Source organism: Lissotriton vulgaris, chromosome 5 (genome assembly GCF_964263255.1).
Source record: "Lissotriton vulgaris chromosome 5, aLisVul1.2, whole genome shotgun sequence".
In the NCBI taxonomy this organism is placed as follows: Eukaryota; Metazoa; Chordata; class Amphibia; order Caudata; family Salamandridae; genus Lissotriton; species Lissotriton vulgaris.
In genome coordinates this window covers 548,651,338-548,677,679 of record NC_141693.1, presented here as the reverse complement: position 1 = coordinate 548,677,679, position 26,342 = coordinate 548,651,338, and the positions used below count along the sequence as shown (strand labels likewise).

The window sequence follows — 26,342 nt, the reverse complement described above, 5'->3', positions numbered from 1 at the left end:
AGATTGATCCGCCAGGTGCGGAGAGAATTAGGTTTGCACTATTATGATTACGCAATTGCCACAGATACAACACTAGCGCTCCGCGCCGAAAGGCCCTTTCCTCCACATACCCGGTATGGTGGACACACAATGGGAGGGCACAGTTTGCACTAGACCCACAAGTATGTTAGGTTTAACAGTAGAATAAAAGTAAAGTAACAAAAATCAAGAAACCTCAAGCATTCACAGTTTGGTATGCTTAGTTCTCTTCATCATTACAGAATGCATCCTTACACAGCTCTCAGTAGCCTTCTTCGCGGCCCGCCCTGATGGGTTGTAGGCAGCTTGCCGTGTTAGACATATGTTTCTTTTTCAGTAAGTGATTTACTTTAATGACACTGAAGTAGCTGCCGGCCTGAGTTTCCAGGTTGTAGGCGAAAAAAGCTGTGTAATTTTTATCTGCCTCAATAAAGGTTTTTTAAAAAAAAAAAAGAAAAAAAAACTTTCTATATGGTCTGAAACTGGAAGGTTTGTTAGTGTCCATACTATCTGGTAAAATGTTCAGAAAGAAGATTATTGTTGCCAAACATATTTATGTTCCTTCAATGCTCTTTGAGGCAAATGTTTAGAGGTGTTGTACTCGCTGCAGCTGAAAGGAGTAGGTGTTTGCCCGAGGTGGGAAATCACAAGCCCTTTGTTGATAAGCATTGATGCATTGACCATTGTCTTCCAGAAACGTGTGAAAGCTTTATTAATTGTAATTTGGGACCTAGTGCACCCTTTGAGACCTGAAGCTGGAATATGGACCTTACCACCCTAGTGTTTTCTCTCATTTCAAAACAGTCATCTTACTGCTCTGCTTACACCAGCATCATATAGAGCACTGACTGGAACAGTTGCCAGCCTAACACATGCTCATCCTTTTCTGGGTCTTCTAATTTGTGGAATAAACAGGATAAATAACTTCCCAGTGTTCTCTTTGAAGATCTACTCACGGAGTGCTGACTCGGAGAGATTGATTTGCAACTTATTTTTCCCTAAACTATGAACAATACATCTGTCTTGTATTTAAAGGTTATCTTGTGGCTTTCATAACTCTCAGGTAATCAAAATCAATCTTTAAGTCAGTCAGAACTTCACTTCTGTGAGATTCTTTGTAAACTACCTCCTTTCCCCCCATGGAATGCGTTTCATCTGTATGTTGGGTCGCTCACACTTGTTCTGTACTTTTCAATTGGTTAGGCTTTCGGTATTTTATTCTGGGGAGAATAAAAGATTAGATTTCAGCCCTGCTCAGTCTGTCTAGGTCTCTACTTTCATGCCGTCTCTCCCTCTCAGGAGAACCTGAAGTTAGTCCTTCTCCACCACTGGAGAATAAGCCCAACCATTTTTGGAACTTTCAGACTTTTTCAGTAAAACACTTTAGTCTCCATCCTGACTTGTTCTCCTTTTGTATTTTACAGTTTGATAGTTTTTTACTTTGTAAATTGATGAGACCTGTTGAGTGTGATATAAATAGATTGCATGTGCCTAGGACATTTAGTGTGTCCCCTGGTAGAGCTACGACCTGGCTGCAAGTTGTGTTCAGGTACATTTTATATCAGCAGTAGGTAATGGTGAACACCACAGTGAAATGCATTAGGGGTACCTGCCTTCTACCTGTAGCACTCCCCATTTTTACATACATATGATACAGTAATAGTGACATCTGCAAAACTAAGTTTGAATATGTTGTATATCTGTCGTTGAGGTAAGATTTCAGTCTGCTCTTCAGGGCAGGGTACTTATTTTTGGGATTCATTTATATGTCCTGGGTTGATAGAAACCACCAGCTGTCTGGTCTACATGCTAGAACATGACAGAGTTTAAAGTAAAGCTAAGGGCAGCAATTGCATACACAGCAGAACGGTGGGTGATCACCAGATATTGATATTCATATAAAGTCAGGATGAAACTGCTGTGCCCAGATCTCTTCTTGGGGTTGGGGGAATCTAAGCCCGAGGACACACATCTGTGAGGGCTATTTTGCCCCTCTCAGAAAGTGGGACCAGTATGTTTAGTTACAAAGGTGCAGTGGATGCAACCCATGGACAAAGATATTGCATCACTAATCAAGAGATACAAAATGTTCTGTGTAAAGCATATTAATTAGGTAGATTTCTGTTTGCTCCCTGCTGCAATTTGCTGCAAATTCAGGGATGATGGCCTGCAAAAGTCAGCAGACCTCCATCCTTGCATTTGCATTTCTATACCAATAACACTTTTAACAAAACAGAGCCCTTGTCCTGTAAAGCTTTCAGGAAAACCTATAGGGCAGTATGCAGCAGTTCCCAGACTTCTATCTGCTCCCCTGAGGATGCTTGACAAAATTTGTGAAAGGGAAATTCTCCCAGGCGAATCAGACACCACCACCAACTCCGGCATCAGTATTTATGCTATGAATTGCTACAACATTTGCCTTGAAAATCCACTGATGAATGTCATTGCTAATCACAGCACGGATGCTTCTTTCAAGTCCCTGCTTAATTGTGATTCGTAATGATTTGCAAGATTCTTTTTGCTAGTCAGAAAGGCTTTCCTATCTTGCAAAATGCACTTTAAATGATTGTCCCTTTGCAAATTGCTGGCTTTGTTACTTTAAAATGCAGTGATACATTGGGCAATTGGTTGTTCAGAGCAATCTTTAACTTATGCCAGCCAGTGTTTTTCAGAAACGTTTCATATATAGTTCAACGCTGAGAATAGTCTACAGTCCGCACAGTACTGTTTTTTCCTTTTCTTACAAAGCAGGTATATCGATAATTACTGTCCAACATGTATGACAGAGGCGTTCATACGTACCTCATTAAGCAAAGGTATAAACATTTTACCCCCCATAAGAGATGGACCTAGAGTCACTTGTTTGAGAGCCCTTTGGAGGTAGAACAAAATGTAGACTATTATCAAGGAGCCGATCTGAAGATGCATTGCCCCTTCAATTCATTATTCCTAGGAACTTTTAATCTGCAAGCTTCATGGTCCTCTCCCCAAATAGACCAAATCATAAATACGTTCAGTAATCATTGATCTGTGAATGGCGAAGTTAGATAGGTTTGGATAAGCAATTTTACTGTTGTAAAGCCTTGAATGGATGGCACTGTATTTATGGTGGAATATAATAATGTCCTACTCTGCGTAGGGTGTGTTTCTTACAAATTACCAAGACTAGAAGGCGTATAATACTCTACAGATCCCCACTTACACTTTCTAGTTGCTTAACTCTTCTTATTTTGTCGCATTGTTTGTCCCAAAAAAATGAATGTTTGGAGTTTGTTGCTCTACCAGATAGTCGTACCATTTAATACATTGGTGTATGGTACAGAATCGGAAATGGCTGTGTGCGCTTTGTAATCTAAGATTGATAGTTGTCCTGTCTTATGTATGTGGAATCATCTCAGTCAAGAAATCGAAGCTCCAGTAGTTTCATACTGAATTCTGATCTGTTTCAGGTTTGCTGGAGCATTCACACTCAGGCAACGCATGTTAAATTTTGTACAGAACATCCAATACTACATGATGTTTGAGGTGATGGAACCCACATGGCATATCTTGGAGAAAAATCTAAAATCTGTAAGTCCTCTAGAAAATGCACTGTATATGTACTTAACTGCTTGACTGCATATCTGGTTTAGGACCGTTATTTTGTTAGAAGACACTTTCGATATGCCATTCAGTGTTAGGAAAGTTCATCTTCTAGCTTATAAAATAATATTTACAAAAAGGAAAGGTCCACTTTTTGTCTGTGTTAAGGACACATGAGGATGGCATTCTAATTGGGGATCTGAGCTTTGTGCTCCTAAGGGGGAGAACCATGCAGAGACAGTATTACAGAGAGCTCCACTAAGTGTCTTTGAATTGACCCAAAATTCGGAAGTAATAGATAGCAGCTTCATGTCAGAGACTTTTTGATCCGTGAGGCTGAAGTGAGAATAGCTCTGGTTGTGTTTGGCGAGTGTGGATCTTACAAGACATGGTACTGGTAGAGCTCAGTTTAGTACTGATGAGTTTTCAGCTGTTCCGAAGTATTGGAGAGGGTTCACATTCATGTAGAGACCATTTGGCTGCAGCACTTGGGTGAGCTAACCTTTGCATAAGCAAATGTAAGTCCTGAAGTATGTAGCACAGGGAAGAGCTATACTTGCTGCCAGTACATTGGGGACCATAAGGCTGAAGTACTAGAAGAGTGAGCCACAGTTGTTTATGAGGTTTATGTTCTGTGAGAATGCTGCTTTCTTGCAGTGTGTGAGACCTAAAGGGTGTTAGTGCTGTGGAGAGGACAGCTTAGTTGGCACCAAGTGTGGGTCTCTAATGCCTCTAGTAACAGGTACATTTTGTTTTGATTTCAGAGTGTGAGATCCCTGAATCTCTAGTAACATTAAGTATCATTAACATTTATCCATTTGAGAAGAGTAATGGTGCATCATATGTTCACTCACCACAGGCATCTAACATAGATGAGGTTCTGCGGCACCACACCAGTTTTCTGGATAACTGCTTAAAAGATTGCATGCTGACCAACCCTGATCTTCTCAAGATCTTCTCCAAGCTGATGTCTGTCTGCGTCATGTTCACAAACTGTATGCAGGTGAGTCATTTAAAAAAAGTGCAGTTGGGTCCCATGTATGTACTGTGTGCTAGTTCGTACTACTCACACACTATGTGCAGTACTTGTCCACCTAGTCACAAGCCTAGTCAGTAACTGCAAAGATGTCTTTTTCACAAACAGACTGAGGCTATCTCTTTCTAACAGTGCAGGTCTTCCTTTATGGCAATAACATTTACACTGAGGATGAATTATAACTACCTTTCCACTCCCCAATCAGCCTGTTCTTATTTTCAGTTGTGACAAGAAGATTCTATTAGCTATTCCCAGTTTTGTGCTGAGGTGGATCCCTATTACATCTCAACCATTGTTCGGTGATATGGCAAGTTAGCAAGCACTAGATTATGGTTCATGTTGCACACTGTGCACTCCAGAATGTCCTTCAACATGTTTTCCTCTTGCAATGAGCATTGTTACCCCTTTACCAATGTCAAATAGTTGTTTTGAGTATTGCTGGCAACGTTATGTACATTGTGCACTTTGAACCATAACTATTGATTTTTGGTTATTTCACACATTTGAGGCAAAACAGCAACTAGTTTTTTTCCCAGTGAATTCTGAGGTACTTTTTATGGTCTTCGTTAATTCCAACCCAGACTGCAATCAACTTGCCGTGGGCGGCAAAACCCAGTGGGTTGGCTGCAGGAATGGGCTTTTGGTTCACATGTCTTTTGGCTGTGCACAGTTGGGATTTCATCACAGAGCCTGCCGTGTGGCCAAGCCCTGCATCCAAACCGCCACGGGTGGCCAACCCCCATTTGGCATGGCCTTTGGCCGTGGGCAGCGGTGATAGGTTATAGGCGTGTCCATCTGCACCGTCCCTCTGCAGGCACCCAACCCCTGTGTCCAAGCCCTGCGCCTCTCCCATCATGTGCACTGTACCTCCGTTGCTCAAACAAATCCACAACACATGACCGTTGTCTCTCTCCTTATAGTCTTTTTTCTCTGCCTTTCTCTGCCGTTCTTTCTCTCACACCATTTCTCTCTTATTCTTTTTAATCCTTTGTGAAAATGGCAATTCAAATCCACAATTTGTTTTCCTCAAAATAACAGACAAACCCACTACTTAAAATTGTTGAATCATACTATTTTTGCTGCTTTTTCCTTGTGTAGTACTGAAGCTTTCCATTCCTCTGATTCTCCCTAAATCCTCAGCACTTCCTTGTGGCATACCTCTGTGTGATCCCTCCCCATTTCTGTTGAAATAATTTTTCCACAGTGCACAAATTGCAAATCGGGTCCGACTTTCAAAATGGCTGTGAAAATGAATTGCAGAGCCCTTCTGCAGTCTCTTGCATTTGTCAATTGTTTTAAAAATGTGAGTTACAGGAGTTGCGAATCACAATTCAGTATTCTAAACAGATATACAAAAGCGTTAACCCTTTCAAGCCAAAGGGCACACTTTTTAAATGTCTAAATCCCAGAAACTGAATTTACTACAAACAAACAAAAGCACACTTTCTACTTTTATGCCAAATTTGGTGTCAATCTGTTCAGTGGTTTGGGCTGTAGCAGCTAAATTTGAAACACATATATGTTCGATGGCATGTATGGCTGTAGATACACATGCTGTGCATACTCCTGCCATCTGCTGTTGGGTTCGGAGTTGTACAAGTTGTTTTTCTTCAAAGAATTCTTTCAAGTCTCAATCTAGAGTGACTCCTCCTGTCGGTGATACTGTGCATGGGCGTCGACTCCTTTGTTAGTTTTTTTTCTCTCTGCCGTCTGGTTCGGACGTGTGTGCATCTCCTTCATGTTTGACTACCGTTCAGTATGACTTCTTGGTCCTGTCCAGTCTTTGATGGTATAGTTATTTCAATCACACTTTTCCATTACTGCGCCGCTTCAAATACGCGGGTTCAGTCACCGAATGATCACCCCTCCAGCCTACCATCCACATGCATCATTGGCGCTGAAGATGTCTTACTAATGGAACAGATACCTTTTTGATTTTGCCCAGTGTCAGTACCCGCACAGGGACCAACATCTTGTGTGCAATCTTTGCCTTTCGCCCGATCGTGAGGCTCCGATTAAAAAAAGACTCTCTGGGATCACACGGAAGACGATCTTCTGACATTTTCGGTGGAGAGCATGCCAAGGAGGAGCATGCTGCTGAGGAGGAAGAGGAAGCTTCCTCTGTGGAGGAAATTTCTGCCTCTGACATGGAGAAAGAATTGGAGTACACCTAGCCACTTGCCTGCAGCGCATGAGTTCTGTCGACCCTGACCCTATTCCGCCACCTAAAAAGACCTCCATACCTTCGCCCTTTCCTTTATTAGAGGTCGCCTGACTGCCACTGCCACTAGGCTTACCAGTGCTTACTAGGCTCATTGGTCCTCCTTTTGAGCCTATATGCTCATGCTCTCTTCGATTTCTATCATGGAAAGTGCCATTTTTAGGTGCTTTTACCTCCCTCCGGCTTGTTGGTTAGCTCCAGGCATTAACCTTAGAAGAACATTTCTTTCAAATACATTAAGGCAAACTGGTTCTTCATACTAATCCAACATTCCTACCTAAAGTAGACTCCCAGTTTCACCTCAATCAATCTATTGAGCCTTTTGTTTTTCCCTTAACCCTGATTCGATTGTAGAAAGAGCTCTTCATACTCTAGATGTAAAAAGAGCGCTCATATTCTACATAGATAGAACTAAAGCTTTCAGGAAAACGAAACCATTCTTAGTAGTTGTTTCTCCACCTCATAAAGGCACTCTTATAGCCAAATCAGGCATAGCTAGGCAGATAATCCAATGCATTCAGACTTGTTACATTAAAGCCAAAATAACTTTACATGTAACTCCCAGAGCGCATTCCACTCGTAAAAAAGGAGCAACAATGGCCTTTTTAGGAAATATCCCAATAGCTGATATTTGTAAAGCAGCTACATGGTTTACACCACATACATTTACTAAACACTACTGTGTGGATGTTTTAGCACACCAACAAACTAATGTTGGTCAGGCAGATCTACGTACACTTTTTCAAATTACTGCAACTCCCACACGCTAACCACCGCTTCTAAGGAGGGACTTCTTTACAGTCTATGCAAAGCATGTGTATCTACAGCCGCACATGCCATCAAATAGATAATGTTTCTTACCCTGTAAGTATCATTCGTGGCATGTAGTACTGTAGATTCACATGCGCCCTCCCTACTCCCCAGACACTTGTAGCTATTTCAGTTAGGTTTTGACACATCTCTCTGACACATTCACATTTTAGCATGGACACCTCTATTTTTACACTTTCCTTACACTCCTTTCTCACCCTCATGTGGGATAACAATCTAACAAATGAGTCGATGCCTATGCAAGGTATTATGGAGAGGAGTCGTCACTCTACCTTGTGACTCAAAAGAATTCTTTGAAGAAATACAACTTGACAACAACTCCGAGCTCAACACTAGATGGCAGAAGCATGCAAAGCATGTAAATCTACAACACTACATGCCACGAACAGATGCTTACAGGGTAAGTAACATAATCCTTTTTTCACACACCCTAAAATTGTTGCCTCCAGCAACGAATCTGCACAAAAATGTGCATGCTTAATTTTTGCTGGCTACCCCAAACGGACGGCAAATTTGATGCAGATACTTCCATTGGGTCAAAAGTTATAAGCAAATTAAAAAAAAAGATATTTTCAGTGAAAAGTGTGATTGGACAAGAACTACAAAGTGGCAACTGCATTGTACTATATAGATATAAAAAACAAATGGTTCCCACCTTAAAGTACTGCATAATTTTCCAAACCACTAGTTTCTGGTCTTTAGTAGGAGAGCTACTCAATTTTATGGAGTGCATCTACAACATCAACAAGACGCTAAATCTGCCCACCTCACTGACTTGTTGTCTTACAGAATTTTAGGCAATGGATTAACAAGGTCTTATCACGTCAGGTTAGAAAAGTGACAAAGACATTTTGCTGTTCCAGGCACAGATTTACAGCTTTGGATAGGGGTATTATACCATTGAATCCAACATTGAAAGGAGTTCCTCACACAATGAACTCTCAGAGAAGCAACTCAACAGTCTTCAAAACCTATTGTTACCAGTTCTTTAAAATATGCATGGGGCTTCGGCTCTGTCCCGACTATTCCTCTCGTACCTCATGCTGTTGGCTGTTTGCTGTATACTTCCACCTTCTTGGAAGTGATCCCATTGAATGCATGAAGGCTATTTCACATCTGAAAACGACACTCCGCTATCACATTGTTATAGTCAATTATTTTTCTCCTACTTGCATTATAGACAGAGCACAATTGTTTTTGCTGCTTTTTTCCTGACCTTCTGCAAAGCCAGTATGCCTGCAACGAAGCATTTGTTCATGCCTTTGTTTACATATCTTGGCACTTTAAAGCCAGGCCTAATGGCGTTCCCTCTGCTTATTTTATTCTGTTTCCTTATTAATTTCATATTCCTTTTCGGCTATGGCAGCTTATCATGCAGTGTTGTTCATGGATTGTGCCTCATAGTGACTGCTGCTGCAATCCACTCAAATGCTATATGTGTTGTCAAGGAAATAGTGACTCGGGCCATGCCCAACATGCTACTGTTACAACAAGAAACTTGAGGGTCAGCTTGTTGCTTGTTATTTTCCATTCATGCAGAAATAAAATGGCTATGACCAGAGACATGTCTCTTCATTTTGCAGCACTAGAACCAGAAGGTAGATACGGAAACCTGGATACTGAGCATAGTGCCAAGTTCCTCAAGGTCCAGTATATTATTCAAGCACTTTTCCCGCCAGTGTGGAGACTATGCATATGATAGGGAATACTGGTTCCCTGAGATAGGCTGAAAGTCATAGATCTTTCATCTTCCACTTGGAGCCCTACAGCTGTTCCATGTGAATTCGGTTTGCACAATCCCTCTAAGCAGTTAATGCCCCTTCTAGTTCTGGATGTTCAGCAATCCTAATTGTACCAGAGTTTTCCTTTGAGTCCCTTCATAAATTGTTGGCCCAACAGATTGCTCCCTGCACCCCAATTTGGCTGCACTGGTGCAAACTAGGTAACATCCTCAGCTAGGAGTCCGGCATTTTCCTGGCTGCCCTAAATGCAAAGCTGAAGGATATGGTCAAGCATGTCCGTAGCAGGTATGGAATTAGATCCACACGATTACCATACTCCTAGCATCTAGTGTTGGGCTCAGACATTTGCAAGTTGTTTTTCTTCAAAGACATTTTTCGAGTATCTAGATGGGATGTGACTCTTCCTCTTGTTGCACATTACTTATGGGCACCGACTCCCCCATAGATAGTTTTTTTCTGCCAATGTGTTCAAAAGTGCACAAGTAGGCTCTGAGTTTATTGTGTTAGTATCATGTTTTACTTCAGGCCCATTTGGTTACTCATTTATCTCCTTGCACACCAGGCTTTGACATTGTCTTTGTACCAACTTGTGCATCAGTAGTACCAAGGATTATGGCCACTACCACAAAGCATCAGACCCAGGGGACAGCACAGTTTCCACTCCTCTGTCGCTCGAAAATGCTGCACGAGTGATGGAACAGGCACCCTTCCAGAACTGTCCTTGCTGCTACTCCAAATACACTTGAGCAGGTCATCGTGAAGTGTTTAATTTCCACCTCCTGCCTATTTTGCCTTGGTTTTCATTCGAAAAAGGCACTTCAGTTTTGAAGACATTGGGCACACAACAGGATGCAGTTGCAGATTTCCGGCACCTCAGACTTCTTCAGGGAAGAAGATCTCCTTGGCAGCCAAAAACAGGAGGAGGTCCGCATTTCTAGACTTTCACCATTACAGCCCTCTGCCATCCCAAAGACCATGTCCTCCATGGACTTTGGGATGCATGGAGGAAGTAGACCAGGCTCCAATCATTGGCCCTTGTATGAAGACTGCACCTGGGGTCATAAGTATGAGTTCAGCTCAGGAAACTCATGCCTCAAAGGACGACCCAATAAAAGACCCAATGCCAAGGCAAAGTACTGCTCCTCAGGAAGTCAGGCATTAAGCCATTAGCACAGTAGTCAAGATAAGTCCAGCCATGGGTCACCTTCTAGCTCAAATTGGCACTGACAAAAAGCTTCAGACATTGCCAATTTTCCTGCCAAGGTTGGAAATCCCCATCACCAGTTGAGCCCCTGTCACTCAAAGTGCGCAAAATACCAGCGCCCATACATCAAGATAACACCTGCACCTCCTTTAGAGCCCATCCAAATGCGAACATTTATTTCAAAGCCTTCCTCTGCTCCAAAACCTTCTCTGGCTCCGAAAGACCCTGATCTGAAAGCATGGAAGGAACCCAGACCGATGGCGGGGACACAGGGCTTCAGTTTTGGAGAGGCTTCAGCAAGAAGTGGGCACTAGGCAAAGGTGTGTCTTCCTTCACCTGCTCACTGTCAAGATATCTGCCTAACCACCTCTACCTGCTCCATGGCCCCCTTCAGAGCCTATTTCTCAGAAGACACTCTCCTTTCAGGGGCAGACTCCTTCCCGGCCTGCCTTCCCAGAAGGAACACTCAAAAGACAGAGAGACACAGGCACTAGCCCTGTTCCCTTACCATATACTTCACCTACACCTCTTGTTCCCCAACAACTAAGCCCATGTACCCCTCCTCCACTTCCTCTTTCAGAGTTACCCAAGGAACCTCCCCCTTTCTCATATCCACAACCAGGCCGCCATAACAGTGACCAGTGAGACAGCTACAACGTATGATCCACCTGGTATCCACGCCTATATCATTATCTGGTGAGGGCCTTAAACCTCACCTGTCCAAACTACATTACAGTATGCCACAAGGTAATCTGGAGGGCATCAGCGTTCTACAAGGTCAACAAGAGGAAGAGGATTTCCTGCTGGAGGCACGCAAAATGTTGTTTATTCCCTCTACAAACAAGGAGGCGCGTTTCCCTAGACTGTCTGTTGATACACATTTTCCATCCGCACACCTCTAAGCAAGCCACAGCAGATGCTCTTCCTCCAGCTGCGAAGAGCTAGAAAATAAACTCAGCAGCAAAAAGGTTGGCAGTAGGGGCTGCATCCCATTGGCTCTGCTGTCTCAGTAGGACAGTGCCAATGGGATGCAGCACAGTGGGACTTGGAGAAGCTTCTTGAGCATGCTCTTGACCAACATACAAAGTGGGAAATGAGTAGTGTCTGAGTGCTTGAAGGCGAAGTTATCTCCAAAGCCAACATCCACTGCACATTAGGGTATGAACACCAACATCATACTTGGACATCACGCCTGGATCAAACCCGAGGTATGAAGCGGAAGGTCACTGGGAAAAGCTAGTGTTGGTGCAGGCAAAAGCGCAAAGCTCTCTGTAATGGTGGAACACCACAATATCTTGGGAAAGGGCAGGCACCGTTCCGCAAATACCCTCCCAACAGACATGCAAGAGATGGGGCACGCACCTTAACAAAATTGTGGCACTCTCAGGTCACCACATCAGTTACCTAGAACTGAGTGCCATCCACCTAGCACTCAAAATCTTTCTACAGGTCATTCAGCGCAGGTTAACCCTTAGCAGGATGGACTGCATGATGCCATGTAATACCTTCAGAAGTAGGGCGACACCCACTCCGCTTTCCCACATAGTGCAGAGGATCTGATAATGAGCTAGCTGCCACAGCATTCACCCCACAGCAGAGCACCTCTTAGGGGTAGGCAATATCTTTGTGGACCTGCTCAGCAGGACGCATCAAAACGCAAATGGGAACAGCACCCCCAGATTCTTCACACATACTTCCAGGGCTGGGGGCACCCCTCAGATAGACCTGTTTGCAGTCCTACAAAATGCAAAATGTGTGAACTTTGCCGCCAGGTAATCTCATCTACAGTCCATGTGCAAGGCGGTATGGACTAATTGCTTATGGATATTTGCCTATTATTTTGCACCTTTTCCTCTCCTTTCCTTCATGGTGAGCAAACTCCGGTAAACTTCACTAACTCTCATCCTAGTAGCTCCGGACTAGGCTAGGTAGCTTTGGCACTCTATGCTTTTGGAGATGTGACTCAGCCCCACAAGAGGCTTTCCCTCAGGCTGGATCTTCTCATTCAGACACAGTGGGGTCTGGTGGCTTAGTGGACTAATGCATCCACAGCAGGGGCCTATGTTCGACCTCATTGTTGCAGTTTCAATTCCCGGCGGGTCCACTCCACTTTCATCCTTTCTGAGGTCAATAAAATGGGTGCCATTGAGGTGGGTAACAATAAACATCTGTTATTCAGCGCCAAGATGCCCCTTTGGGGAAGAACGTGCGCTTTACAAATACATGATTATGTTATGGTCAGGTCAGACATCCAGACCCTGGGCACCTCAATCTTGTGATCTAGCACCTGAATTCGGGTACCTTAATCTTCCACAAGATTGTATGGCTATTTCAAAGGTGGTCCATTGGCCCACGAGTCTAGCCTGTTACGCAGCATAATGGAAGAGATTTGTTCATTACTACGCCCCAAAGATCTGAACCCCCCTAAACCTAACATCCAGGATCTCATTGCCATCCTCCTATACTTGCATTAGACAAGCCTTTCCTACACAGCTAATCGTCTGCATTTAGCCGCATTTGTGGCCTATATGCAGAACAAGGAACATAAGTCTGTCTTCAGCATCCCTGCAGTAAAGCTTTTAAGGAGGGTCTTAGAGAGTCAATAAAGCAAAGAACCAACGGCGGACTCCAAATGCCGCACTTTCCTCTGTGTGTTCCCCAGGTAGTAATTTAAGTGTAAGTTGGTGGTTGGTGTGCACAATCAGCTCCTGCACCCACCATTGTGGGATGCCACCTGCCAAGCATTCCTTCCGTTCTGGTGTGAAACCTCAGCGTAGTCCTCAACAGACTCATGGGTCTGCCACTTGAGCTGATGTATTCCTGTGCCTTTCAGTTCCTCTCCTGGAAGATGACCATCCTTGTAGCCATTACCTCTCTTAGATGCATGAGAGAACTGCAACCTCTCATTACACAGGATTCATTCTTCCAGGTCCACAGAGAAATGGTTGGCATTAGGATCAACCCAAAATTCCTCCCTAGAGTAGTTTCACCTGTTCACATCAACCAAACCATAGAACTCCCGGTTTTGTTTTTTCAACCAGACTCTGTTATGGAAAGAGCACTTCAGACTTTAAATGTCTTTTTGTATTGCAATTCTTTATTACTTTTACAAATAGTAATCTAAATGTACAGCAAGTGTTGTGAATACCGGGCACAGCGTGAAACAGAACATTGACAACTAAAATTCCAGCATCATTGCAATATTCATATGATTGTTTCCACCAAGAAACCACTAGCAACAATGATGAATCCGTTGTGCTTCATCCTGATTGAACCATTTAGCCACTAGAGGGGATGTGTCTCCCATTCGATCAAGCATAGGGCTCCACTGATTTGTCTGAAAGGGCCTCAAGGCGACAATAGGTTTAGGTCCCCTCAGCTGCTTCTCAAGGTGAAACTGAAGACTGCTAGAGAATCCCTGCTTGACCTGAAGAGATAATATGATGCTAGAAAACCTGAATTGCAGACCTTTCCCATGGCTGGGTGAGTCAAGGCCCAAATGATGGTGTCTGCTGGTTAGAGAACTCTGGGCTTAGCCCTCCTGTTAGTGGCTTTTGAACCTGTCATGCTTTCTAGAGAAGATAGTATCCAGAAGAAGTCCAGTTTGGAGATGCTTCTGCAGTAGACTGGCATTGTATTTTGAGAAAATACTATGGCATAGCTGTGGTAGGAATAAGGGCAATGAGTGCATTTTTGCCATAATTACAAAAGCTAGAGAAGAGAATGAGTTAACCTAGTGTATCAATCTCACACAAGAAGTGTGAACGCCATGGAAGTGAAGGAGTTACTAAATCACAGCCATTCCAATAATAGTAGTTTAAAAATGGAAGAGGCTTCTGTCTCCAGACACTTCAAAGTGACATGTTCCTCTTTTGAGTCTTGGGACTGGATTTGATTTTGTCGCCAAACAGCCTGTCGTTATCCTTAACAGGCAAAGGCAACGAAAAGGGTTAGGGCACTCAGTAAAGGAGGTAATTGCAAGAAAGAAAGGCACTTGCTGATTTATTTGTGCTTTGTTATTAAATCTGAGTTATTCCTATCGACCCCAATTAAAACAATGCAGGCATTCCATCTGGAATCCCTTCCTGAGGAGATACTGTTAAACCTGACTTGCCGTGGTAGCGTTAATATACTGCAGTGGAAGCAAACTTGGAAAAAGAGAAGGCAATTGAGTTGTGGGAGATTTGCATAGGAGGAGGCATGGCATAGATTATGTATAGCCAATGTGAAAAGAAGTGACAACCAGTGTGAGCTGTTATATGAAAATGTTTTTTATTCCTAATTGCATATAGTAACTTGGGCCTAACATTGCTGTAATGTGACTTTTTAATACTCAATAAAAAAAATGATAAAAGTAAGAATTAAGAGATGCAGCCCGCCAAAACGTACTTTACCCTTATGATTAAAACTCCCCAACTTCTGTTTTTTGAAACACTAGCTCTGCCACTGATCAGCAGTGGACACTGGTGTTGTTGGCTTTGTCTGCGCTTCTAGTGAAGTGATCTCACTGTTGGCGCCAAAGTGCGTAAAAGAGGCATGTTCGATATGAAAGCAAGTACCTTTGTTACAACGAAGACTTGAGGTAGGATGTCAATGAAAGATTTATTAAAAGACAGCTCAATAGGCCAAGCCTCCATTCTGCACGCAAGTCTCCAACTATTCCCAAATTCTCCACACCGAATATACCAAGTCTTGTTATGTCTGGGAGTGTAGTAGAGAGTTTCATGCTATTTTGCCGACGTCCTGTAATCTTTAGTTAGCTATTCTTGGTGGTGGAGAGAGGAAAATGAGGAGACAGGCGAGGAAGATTTTCACAACATATGACATTCTTTAGTATGGCTAGGAGAAATTCTCTGAACTATAGCTGGCCAGCCCACTGGCATGACAGATGAAGTAGCACTCGGTTTTCAACTTTTACCATACCTGCGTTAAGAAACAACTATGAAAATCTCCTCTACTTCATACTTAATCTCCTTTCCCTTCTGATGCTGAGCCCCTTGTGTGGACTCTCATCATGTTACTTATGTTGTACAACATTTAGGTACACTTTAAGAATCATTTAGTGAGACCTGCTCCCCAAGGGACTACAACCCCCTGATACTATACCGTCCACATTTATGGTCTGATTAACACTTTTTATGTAGATTAATCTTTTTTATTCTCACCATGGGCCGGACTGGATCTGAAAAAAGTAGTAACGGCATCAGAGGAAAGTGGCCCTGCACAGCTGCAATACCTCCTCTTTATATGCAGACAAAGGGCCTTGTGAGATATCACCCTGCATGCTGAAGTCTGTTCCTCGATTTCCAGACTCTCCAAACTCTGATTACAATTATTTTGTTGACAGTCTAACAACCCTCCAGGGTTGTCCGGCTTCAGCAATGTTTCATTTATCTTATTTTCTTGTTCCTGTTAGAAAAGTGGCCTTAGGAACTCCAAGGTGCTTAAGGATTAGGAAGCCCAACTCTACATGGCTCAGGCTGGCAAGAGACGAGATAGTTTCCACTCCACATTTCCTTAATCAGGTAGGTTATCTAAACAGAATAATCTGAGCACAAGTCCATCCAAAATAAGTGCATAATACATCATAAGTTAACCACAAGGCTGTCAAAGTGCTAAGACTTCCACTTCTGTTTGAAAAGTGCAAGGCTATCTGAAATTCCACAGCCTAATTCATTATCTTCTGAGCATCTACTCCCCTTTAATGAGTCCCTTTTGGAATGAGTACTCACTGCTTGGCACAAACCCATCTCTACTCCTGCATTGGACCATCAGATTGCAAGGCACGATAAACCCACACTAGGAGAACCCAAATTCTCTCTGTGCACCCTTCACATGAAAGTTTTGTGGTGGAGACCTCTTTCTCCAAATGGAACCATCTCCATTTCCATGCACTCTTGACAGGACATCTAAGTGCACTGCCCTTTTGTAATTCCACGGCCACCTACTTATTAGTGCTCTGATCCCATATCCTGTGGGAGATAGCTTAACTGGAGGCAGCAACCTGGCAGAATGCCTTTACGGGCCAGCCATACAGTTGATTAAAGATGGACAGGATGGGGTCAAAAAACTTTGAGGAGATTTAGAAATAGATGACTGTTTGGCCAGGACCATGGACATGTATGTCTTCTTTAGTCAGCACAAACCTTATGGACAGGATATAGGACAGGGACAGGCTTTTCGAAGAGTTAGCCGATTCTGCTTTGGAACACATTAATCAGGGCAGTGTCACTGTGCTTTCGCTGTCCTTCCTTCCCCTGTACACCAGTTTTATTACCAGCACCACAAGTGCCAAGGTATTTGAGACACCAGTCTACAAATGCAGCATTTTTTTGTGGCTAAAGGGATGAGGGTCTGGTGGCTCAGTGGACTAATGCGTCCACTGCAGGGGGCTGTGTTCGACCTTATGGTCACAAGTTCAAATCCTGGTGGGTCCACTCAACTTTTCATCCATCTGAGGTCGATAAAATGAGCACCAATGAGTTGGGTAACAATAAACATCTGTTATTTAGCACCAAGATAGCCTTCTGGGTGAACATGCACTTTACAAATACACATTATGTTATAGGTAGCAGTAGTCTTCTTTTTCCACCCCATTCCTGTTACAAAGCCTCTTTTATTCGCCCTCAAGTGAACACATGCCTCCGGTTTTTAGACATTTCTCACTTCAGACCCTGGACCTTCTATTTCATGACTCTCCTCTTTAAATCTTCTCTTCTGCTCTCCAGCAAATGCCCAAATTCATTCCAGGGAGGTGCTGAGTCTCCTGCGCCTGGATGCCATCAAACTGGTGCCTAAGAAAGAAGACCTGCCAAGAAGGACTGAAACCCTAGCTCTTCAAGTTGTAAATGCATTACTGCTCATGATACAATTCCAAATGCTCTCTCACCTGCTCAGGGGCTTCTGTCCTCATAATTCTAGGATTGGATAGTGTTTTCAGACTTGCAGGGCATGTATTTTCGCTAACCAGTCCTGCAGGCCTACAGGAAGTATCTGGTTCTTAGTGGCACCACTAATTACCAGTTTAAGGTGCTTCTTTTTATCTTTCCATCAGCCTCTTTGCAAAGGTCACACAAGTAGTTGCAGCTGTTTTTCAGTGGTTGGTAATGCATGTATTGCCATACCTCAACAACTGGCTGTTTAAAGCAGACTCATAACTGTTGGTGTCTGACCACCTTCTGAGCTTGATTTCTCTTTCTTCAGTCTAGGAGTTAACTACCCCAAGTCCCACCTCCAACTCATTAACTCATAACGCTTCTTTTCACCTAAACTTGGCTCGTTGACTTCTCATGACTCAAACAATGTAGCGCTACGAGGCCTCCGGGTAGTATGCGCTTAACAAAACTCCATTAATAATAATAATAATAATAATTTGTTGAGTACTGGACATGATTGGTATAAGGGCTTTTTCCCATGCATAGTGAATTCTAGACCTTCGGGATATGATCCAGCTATTTCTGACAGGATCCCCTGTATTCTGCTTGCATGGTTGTACCTGATGCCTCCATTATTAGTGGACTCCACACATGGGGATCCTTAGATTTCTCCGGAGTGTCCTAGTACCTGCAGGGGCAGCTGGTACTTATTTGATCTGCAGCAAGACTTTCTGTCTTCTTCCTGTAGTGGTCTTGGTGATGGCATATGTTTTACCACCTCGATTGGGTGGGATGAATCTGCAAGTCGCCATAGCAACTCAGGAAATTTGACGCCTCTGAAGCAACAAATGCCACATCAATGTGTTTAAGTTGTAGGTGAATCCGCTGTCTCTCAATGCATTTATCACTTTGTTCTGAGGCCAAGCTTTTCAAATCCCCACTGACTGCATAACTGATATGGGATAGGTCAACACGTGAGGGCTGATGAGCTAAGCAGATGGTAACTTGCTAATCATGAGTGCAAGTGGCTCAACTAATCTTCCCACGATGGGCAGACCTCGAGTGGAACTATTTGCCACTCTGGAAAATGTTTAGTATCATTTGTTCTGTGCCTTACAATGTCTATCGCGGAGGTCCCAATAGATGCGTTCCAAATCTGGTGGGATTTCAATTTACAATATTAATTCCCCTCTCTTCCTCTGATTCTTTGGAAAAGGAAATGGGTTCAAGCGCTGGTGATCTTTTTGCTCCAGACTTGGCAATTAGGATCTGCTGTTTAGAAATGCTGCACATCCTCCTTAGGGAGGGAAGATATCCTGGTACAGAAAGGGGGCAAGGTGCTCTACCCACAAATCTAGCCAGCCTGCACCTCCTGCTAGGAGATTGAAAGTAAGTCAAAATTGGTCCAATTTCCTGCTCAGAATTGTGGACTTCATTCTCTATGTATGCTGGCCCACCACCAAATCAATTTACTCCAGCCTCTGGACATATTCAGCGGCCTACTGTGCTGAAATGAAGGATGATTTGTTTAAAGTATAGTTGTTCAACATTTTAAAGTTTCCTTGACCTGGAAGGCTTTTGAGCTACGCTTAGTAATGTGTTACTTATTGGTCTAGATAGATTTTCTCTCCTTGGGTTCTCCACTTTCATTGACTTTTTTATGTTGGGATTGACTCATATATTTCCTTTTTCTCCACTCATTATGACCCAACGGGACCTGAATTTGGTTCTTTCATGTTTTTACATGGGGGTCACTCTTACAGTCCATGCACAGCTTCGCTCTCTGGTACTCCTCACTTTGAGGAGGCACTTACACACTGCTGGTACTGAGACTTGAAAATGAGCAAACTGGAGGCTATTTTCAATTCATTCTCCATTCACTTCCTTCAGATGCTCTAGACGCAGGGCTTCTTTCTATTTAAGTTGGTCTCTGTTTTTCATGAAAGTCAGTCACCCTGCAGACTTTTTTCCCTACTTCACATCCTAGCGTGTTGGAGTAGAGACTGCATTGCCTGGTTCCGTAGAGGGCACTGAGCTTCTGTACCAACAGAACCAGGACACAGTCTGTGCCTTCTTTTTTCTTGTCCCGACAAGGTTGATTTCCAAATAGATAGCAATCTGCATTATGTTGTGCTATATCCTGGTCAAAGAGGAACCACCCTTAGGCTTCAGGACAATTTCCAATAGGGTAAAGGTAGTTTCCTCAATGTTATCCATATGGAGGTCTTGTTCTTGGATATTTGATGAGCCATGATGTGGGCTTCAGTCAACACTTTCACTAGGCACTCTTCCATTTACTCCCAGATCCTCAAATAAGGTCATTTTGCCACAGTAGTGTTGCAAGACTTATTATAATCCTCTCCTTTGACCCACCACCTTGCGAAACTGCTTGAGTATTGGTTTAAAAGGAGAGGCATCAATGCGAAAAAGTATCCTTCAGAAAAACTATGTTTGGTAATGATCTTTCTAATGAATACTCCATCTTCTCACAGTTTTCACTCCTCCTGACCAGCTGCATATAATGAGGAGAGGTCTTGGTGATTGTTGTAGTTGGTAGTTCTGTTATGTACACTGTGATCTGTCAATCGTTGAGTTAGTCTCTACGGATTAGAAAAAAAAGGAAGTGCAGCGCTACTACTAGATGCTATGGAGGTGAGATATATTCCTTATTAATATGAAAGATGTCAGCCAGTCATGGTGTCCCTGAGGAGAAGGAATGTGTCCATACTGATTCGGAATTGCATTCAATCAGCTGAATCTATGAATGGTGTCTTGTTCCTCACAAGCACCATGGGTCATTCTTGATTTTAAATTTGAAGCTATAGCCACCTCTAAAAAAATAAAGTGGGCTTCTTCTTTCATGTCAGTGAAGATGTATTATTGGGGAATTCTGTCTCCCATGGAAAGTCACAAGTGACTATGGCAATATGGTCCAATGTTGTACAAAAGTACAGCCGATCAGACTCTTTTCTACACAGTTTAAAGAGGAATTCAGATAGCACTATGAGTGGATGTGACATGGCTTCTGAAGTTTTCAGGTGGAAAGGCTGAGACTAATGATCAGCTCATTAGTTGTGCAATAATCACAAGCGATAAACATGGTTTCACCTCTGAGACAAAGGGTATTATCTGATAGAGACGTGTAGCAGCAGATTCCTTAACTTAGAATATCCTCAGGCGTCAGACTGGATCCGGAAAACTTTCCGCAGCAGCACCTCTGCGCGCCGGGGAGCGGCGCAGCACAACTCCACCCTGAAGTCGTCCACGGACATGACTTCAGCGGAGCCATATATGCCCCTTCAGGCGCGCTGACGTGAGTTTTCTCCTTTTCCGCGTCCCAACGCGGATCCTGGAAAACCAGCAGTTCCTTGGCCTGGTTTTTAGGCCTTTTCGACGCCTTTGGTGTCGCCGGAACAGTGTGCAATGCCTTTGGGTCTTAAGGCTTGTGAAACCTATGCGCGTCAGATGTATGGCACTGACCCGCACCTCATCTGTATGTGGTGCCTCGGCGTGCACCACGACTCCAAAGAGTGCGACGCCTGTTAGAGGATGAAGCCAAGTCCCTGAGAGAACACTGTATGAAACTGTGGCCGCACAGCTGTCTGGTCTAGCACCTTCGTGTCGCCGCTCTCCTCCTCCGGATCAGGCTCGTTCCAGAGGTCGTTCCCGCGTCACTCGAAGGCAGGTAAGTGCAAGCAAAAGCGGCAAGCACGGAGGTCTTCCTCCCATTTGCGTACTGCTGGCACCCGCTCCTCTCGCTCTATGCCAGGTAAGGGCGCCCGGCAGTAGTTTCCTCCATACCGTCCCTTTCCGGTGGTTAGCGCAACGTGTGCCCAAATGGAGGCTTATTCTATGGCATTCCAGTCGTACTTTGGGTCCCCACCTCTCCCTGAAGCGCCTTCGGGTCCTAAACAGGTGGAGGGCACTCATGTTGGGTCCTGCCGGCGGATTCTTCCTCGGCGCCGGCTGTGTGCATCGACTCCAGTTCCGGAGACGATACGATGCCGTTGGGACACGGCCCAGTAGGTCCTCTCAGTCGCCCTTCCGGCCCACCCTGCCAGTCTTCACATAGCCCTGAGCTGCTTCCTGCACTGACGTCGGAGGTGGCGCCGGCCCTGATGCCTGGCTCTACTTCCAGTCTGCCCAAACGTGCACCTTTTGCTGTGGGATCGACGTCGGACGACGTCCAGGTCGAGTCCCCTGTGGAGGTCGGCGATGTCCAGACGACTCTACCCGGCGTCCATCAATGCCGGTGCCGACGCTTGAGCTTTCTCAAGAGGTTGCTCCCCCCAAACCTCCACACAGTGTTGATCGACACTGATGCCGGCAACAAAGCCTCTTTCTTGTCAAGAGGTTGATGCTTCTCTGGATTCCCTGGGTTGAGGGCCCATGATGCAAGTGCCTTGTGTTGCCTGGCCTTCGGGTCAGTCTCCGGCTCCTCCACTTTTGTTGTCGAGTGGACGGCTTAGTCTCCAACGGTCTCCTACCGACGGTTTATTATCGCCAAACCGGATGGCAACTGAAACTGGTGCTGCTTACGCACGTGCCATTCACAGGGCGGCTGCTATTCTTGGTTTTCAACCTCTGCTTTCTGATCCTTTACTGGATTTGCTCCATATGGAGCCTATTGAGGGGGAGCCTTTGCTGCCATTTGGCGGCTCTTAATTTGACCTTTTGCGTGGTACATGGGCAAGGCCCTCTTCTGGTGACCCTGTTGATCGGGCTATTGCTCGTAGGCACCGTCCTGCTCCGGGTGATCCACTTTGCCTGTCCACTCACCCTACGGCTCAGGACTTGTGGTTCAGGCGCCTTTGCCTTACCGTCTTCATCCGCTTTGCCATTATTGCCTCCCACTAGGGAGTCTAGATGGCTGGACACGTGTGCATTCCAGCTTTTTGCTTCTACCAGTGCTGGTATCCGCTCTTTAAATACTGTGTGTGTGTTCGCGCGTGCATCCTCGACCCTTTGGCACTTGGTCGAGAACCTTCTCCCTTCTGTTCCAGAGGAGCCCTGTCTCAGTGGCTTCCGCTTCTGCTTGATGGCAGGGGAATGGTGCAATTTTCGCTCCGTTCTTCCCTTGAAGCCACTGACTCTGTGGGGCGAGCTCTTGCTCGGTCTGTGGCTCTGCGCTGCCATGCATGGCTGCGCGACGGTCGTTTCCCGGATAATTTTCGGGATGCCCTCGGAGATGTACTGTTTAATGGTGTGGACCTTTTTGATCACCATACAGATTCAGCAGTCTCCCGGCTGTTGTCCGCGTTGCCATAACTTTTGCACGATTCTCTCCCTTATTTTACTACACCTCTATAACGCACGTGTATAGTAGGTTCCACGGTTTATGTCCGTGGCTGTTCAGCCTTCTCTGATTTGTTAACTTTCAGCCGTATGGCTGGTTTAATCTTTCAGTCCTCTGACTGTGTGTTTTGCCCTAGAGGATCCCCTTATCGTGGGTTTTCACTTACCCTATGTGGGGTATATGCTAGTGCTAGACGACTGCCTTTGCCTTAGTACACTCCTATGGAGTATTCCTCCCAATCTTTTCTCCTGCGATTCTATTGTTGGCATGGCCCTATCGCACTTTAGGTTCCTTTGGTCCAGCTTGTCTGTGCCTAGATTAGTATCTATGCCTCTGCTGTATGTGGCCCCTTTCTCAAAAAAAGAAAACAAAACACCACTTATCCTACAGCGTTTTTTTCCACATTCCCTGTTGCCCCGCACAGGTGTTTTCACACTTCTGCTGGATCGTACTGTGATCTGTCATGGAATGTATTTCTTTTGAATACTCGCTTCTTCTGATCCGGGGCACTCACATTGATCCTTAGTTTTGTTCTTCTCTTCAGGTTGCTAACCCAGTCTGATGGGGTCACCACCTCTATGTGGTGCCCGGCTGCCTGGTGCCCCTTTCGGGCCATTGCCCTCTTCATGTCTTGCACATCTGAACTGCTTACACTGCCCTGCAGGAGGTTTTTCTTTCTTTGTGTGGTTTCACAGTCCACACAATGTTCTTCGTACCTTCCGGTATGCCTAGATATCTTCCAGTGTCGCTCCTACTTTGACGCGAGGCTGTGTGCCATTGGCTCTTTCGCCGGTTGTAACAGACCGCCCATGTCTTGACGAGTCTTGTATTTGCTACCGGCCTTATGCCCATGGATTGGTCGCCCGTCAATATTGTCACATATGTCTAGTTGATGCAGCTTGATCAGTGCTTCTTCCGTTCTTCTTCATACTGGGCCGGTATGAGCTTCTGTCATTCCGGTTGCCATCTCTCTGGATTTTGCTTACAAGCGACACATTGCATCTGGTGGATCTCTCAAACCCTAGGTCCAGTTCCACTTCTAGCAGTATCATATGGTTCCTTTTAACTCCAGCATATCTATTATGCGTTTTCTTGTTCCATACCGCCACTTGCTGGGCGGGAGTCAGCCTCTTGTCTCTGTTGCCCATGTCTCTTTGCTGGTGCAGATTTAACAGTATTTTTTCACTGTTTTGCCTAGTCAACCGGTGAATGCTTTTTGCTTCTGTCAACACCTCGGATCCTGTGGATCCCTCGGGTCCTAGGTTTGGTTCATCTACCTTTTCGAAGTTGTGGACTCTTGCTCTAGCACAGGTATTTTGGCCCTGGACTTTCCCTTTCACAAGCCGATATACACAAGTTTTTTTTTCGTGCTGTTCTTGTCGGCTGGTAGTACCTTTGCTTTCCATTATTTTCCACTCTCTTCGGAGCTTCATGGTCAAGGAGTTAGCTGCGCTGATGTTACTGTCCCCACTGTGCTTCCTCACGTGTTTGACGGCACTGTTTTAGTTACATGTTTAGTGGCTAAGTTCTCTCTGTAACTTGGTGGGATTCAGTCGCAGACCCGCCTCCTCTACGGGTATGGCTTTGGTATCTATTCTAAGGTAAGGAATCTGCAGCTAGACGTCTCTATCAGATTAACAAGTTACTTACCTTCGGTAACAATGTATCTGGTAGAGACATAGTCTAGCTGCAGATTCCTTAATGTCCTCCCCGTTCTGCGAGGATCATTTCAGGTTGGGCTTTCTATCCTCGCCTCCCCTGGGTGGCTTGCCCTTCGACAGGGTGACATTTTCTTTTCATTCCGACACAGAATGCTTTTTCTATTTTCATTGCTACTCCACCCATTCTCGGGATTGGGCGGTATGCTCATATGTCATGTGTTCTTTCCAGCCCTCTGCCTGAATTGTGTGGTGTGAAATCTTTCATGTTTTTCCCTCCACCCCGCTCTCCACTTCCCCATTGCCTTGGGGGTCTTTTACCACCCTGCGACCCATTGATACAAATCTATTGGCTTTGCCACATTCTATAGGTCATTTATTGGGGTTACTACGTCTCTCTACGGTGACGTCTTCTGGTGAGTTATCCTTAAGCCTGTGTTCCGGACTTATTGTCCTTCACGGTTACATATTATGAATATGGACTTTCTGTCGGCTGCCAGGCTGTTTTTTCACGTCCTCATCTCCCTCCAAAGGTGATTTAGTCTTCACTTTGTGGGATTGTTTTTCAGAGCGGTGCTTTGCTCTCCTTTTTTTCTACTTACAGCATCCAGTGCCTGGCACTGTTCTTTATGGTGCTTTTTTCACCTTTCAATTCCTTTTTCATCACTTTTGCACACTGTTCCCATATCTATTTTTTGGTGGTGGCTCCGCATTGTGGCGCGGAAACGTTTCTCCGAAATAACTGACATCAGCGTGCCGGGAAGGGCATATATGGCTCTACTGACATCATGTAGGTGGACGACGTCAGGGCGGACTTGTGCAGCGCCTCTCCCCGGCGAGCAGAGGTGCTGCTGCGGAAAGTTTTCCGGATCCATTCTGAAGCGTGGGGATATTCTAAGTTAAGGAATCTGCGGCTAGACTATGTCTCTACCTGATACATTGTTACCGAAGGTAAGTAACTTGTTTGTTTCGTATGTACATACCTTACATTGGGTGTCTTCTATTTTACCTGTTTATTGATCTCTATTTTTAGGAAAAGGGCAGGGACTTCAAAGTCTTTCTTCCATATTGTGTAACATAGTGACAGCGTATGTGTCCTTAAAAGCAGACCATGAGATCCTCACTGTGTTACCAACTTTCCTCAAAGAGACCAGGACTGATCTCTTAGGTCATTGCCCTTTGAAAGGTGGGTATCGCATACTACCTACTTAATGAAGTGCTCTTCTACATTAAATGAAACAAGCTGACCCTCATTGAGTGTCAGAGCTGGTTTATTCCATCTGCCGGGCCTCAACCAAGAATGAGCTTATCCATAAGTGACCAAGTGGAGTTTCATCCCTCATGAGCCACTATTTGTTCCAATGGTGGATCACAGGTTACAGCACCTAATCCACACTTCACCCTCCCTGTGATCTTAGAGAGTCCTGGAAAAGGTGTCAAAGTGCATGAAGCATTGGAGTTTGTGCAGCTAAATGCAGTTGGCTGTGACTTACTTCATTTTCTTCGCAGTTTATAAATAAATGAGCACATCATGTCCTCTTACTCCTTTGCCATTTTTATTTTTCCTCCTGCTAGAACCCTATATTACATTTAGAAAGCATTACAAGAGATATGAGGCAGACCTGAGGAAAGGAGCATACAAAGCTGTTGCCCTGCTGGTCAGTAGCAGTAGAGTTCGAATGGACATATTGATTCTGATACATTGAGCCTAACCAGAGAGGGGTGCGAGTAAGCAGACGCCCTCTGTCCTTCCCCAACATTTGGATGCCTGGTGCACAAGGAGAAATTCAAATGCCGTGTCCTGACATGTAAGGGTGTGGCGTGACCACTCGCCTGAAATCTCAGGATGTCTGTAGGGGCAATGAACGATGTATGCTCC

The 26,342-nt window shown here is 44.6% G+C and overlaps 1 protein-coding gene across 1 annotated transcript in view; it reads left to right on the top strand.

Annotated features, from left to right (window-relative positions):
• Positions 1-26,342, top strand: part of TUBGCP2 (tubulin gamma complex component 2) — a 465,124-nt gene that overhangs the window by 368,747 nt on the left and 70,035 nt on the right. Inside the window, exons 14-15 of the mRNA XM_086921996.1 lie at positions 3,468-3,588; positions 4,460-4,603. Of these exons, the coding sequence (XP_086778122.1) occupies positions 3,468-3,588; positions 4,460-4,603 (265 nt within the window). The remainder of the gene's footprint in view (positions 1-3,467; positions 3,589-4,459; positions 4,604-26,342) is intronic.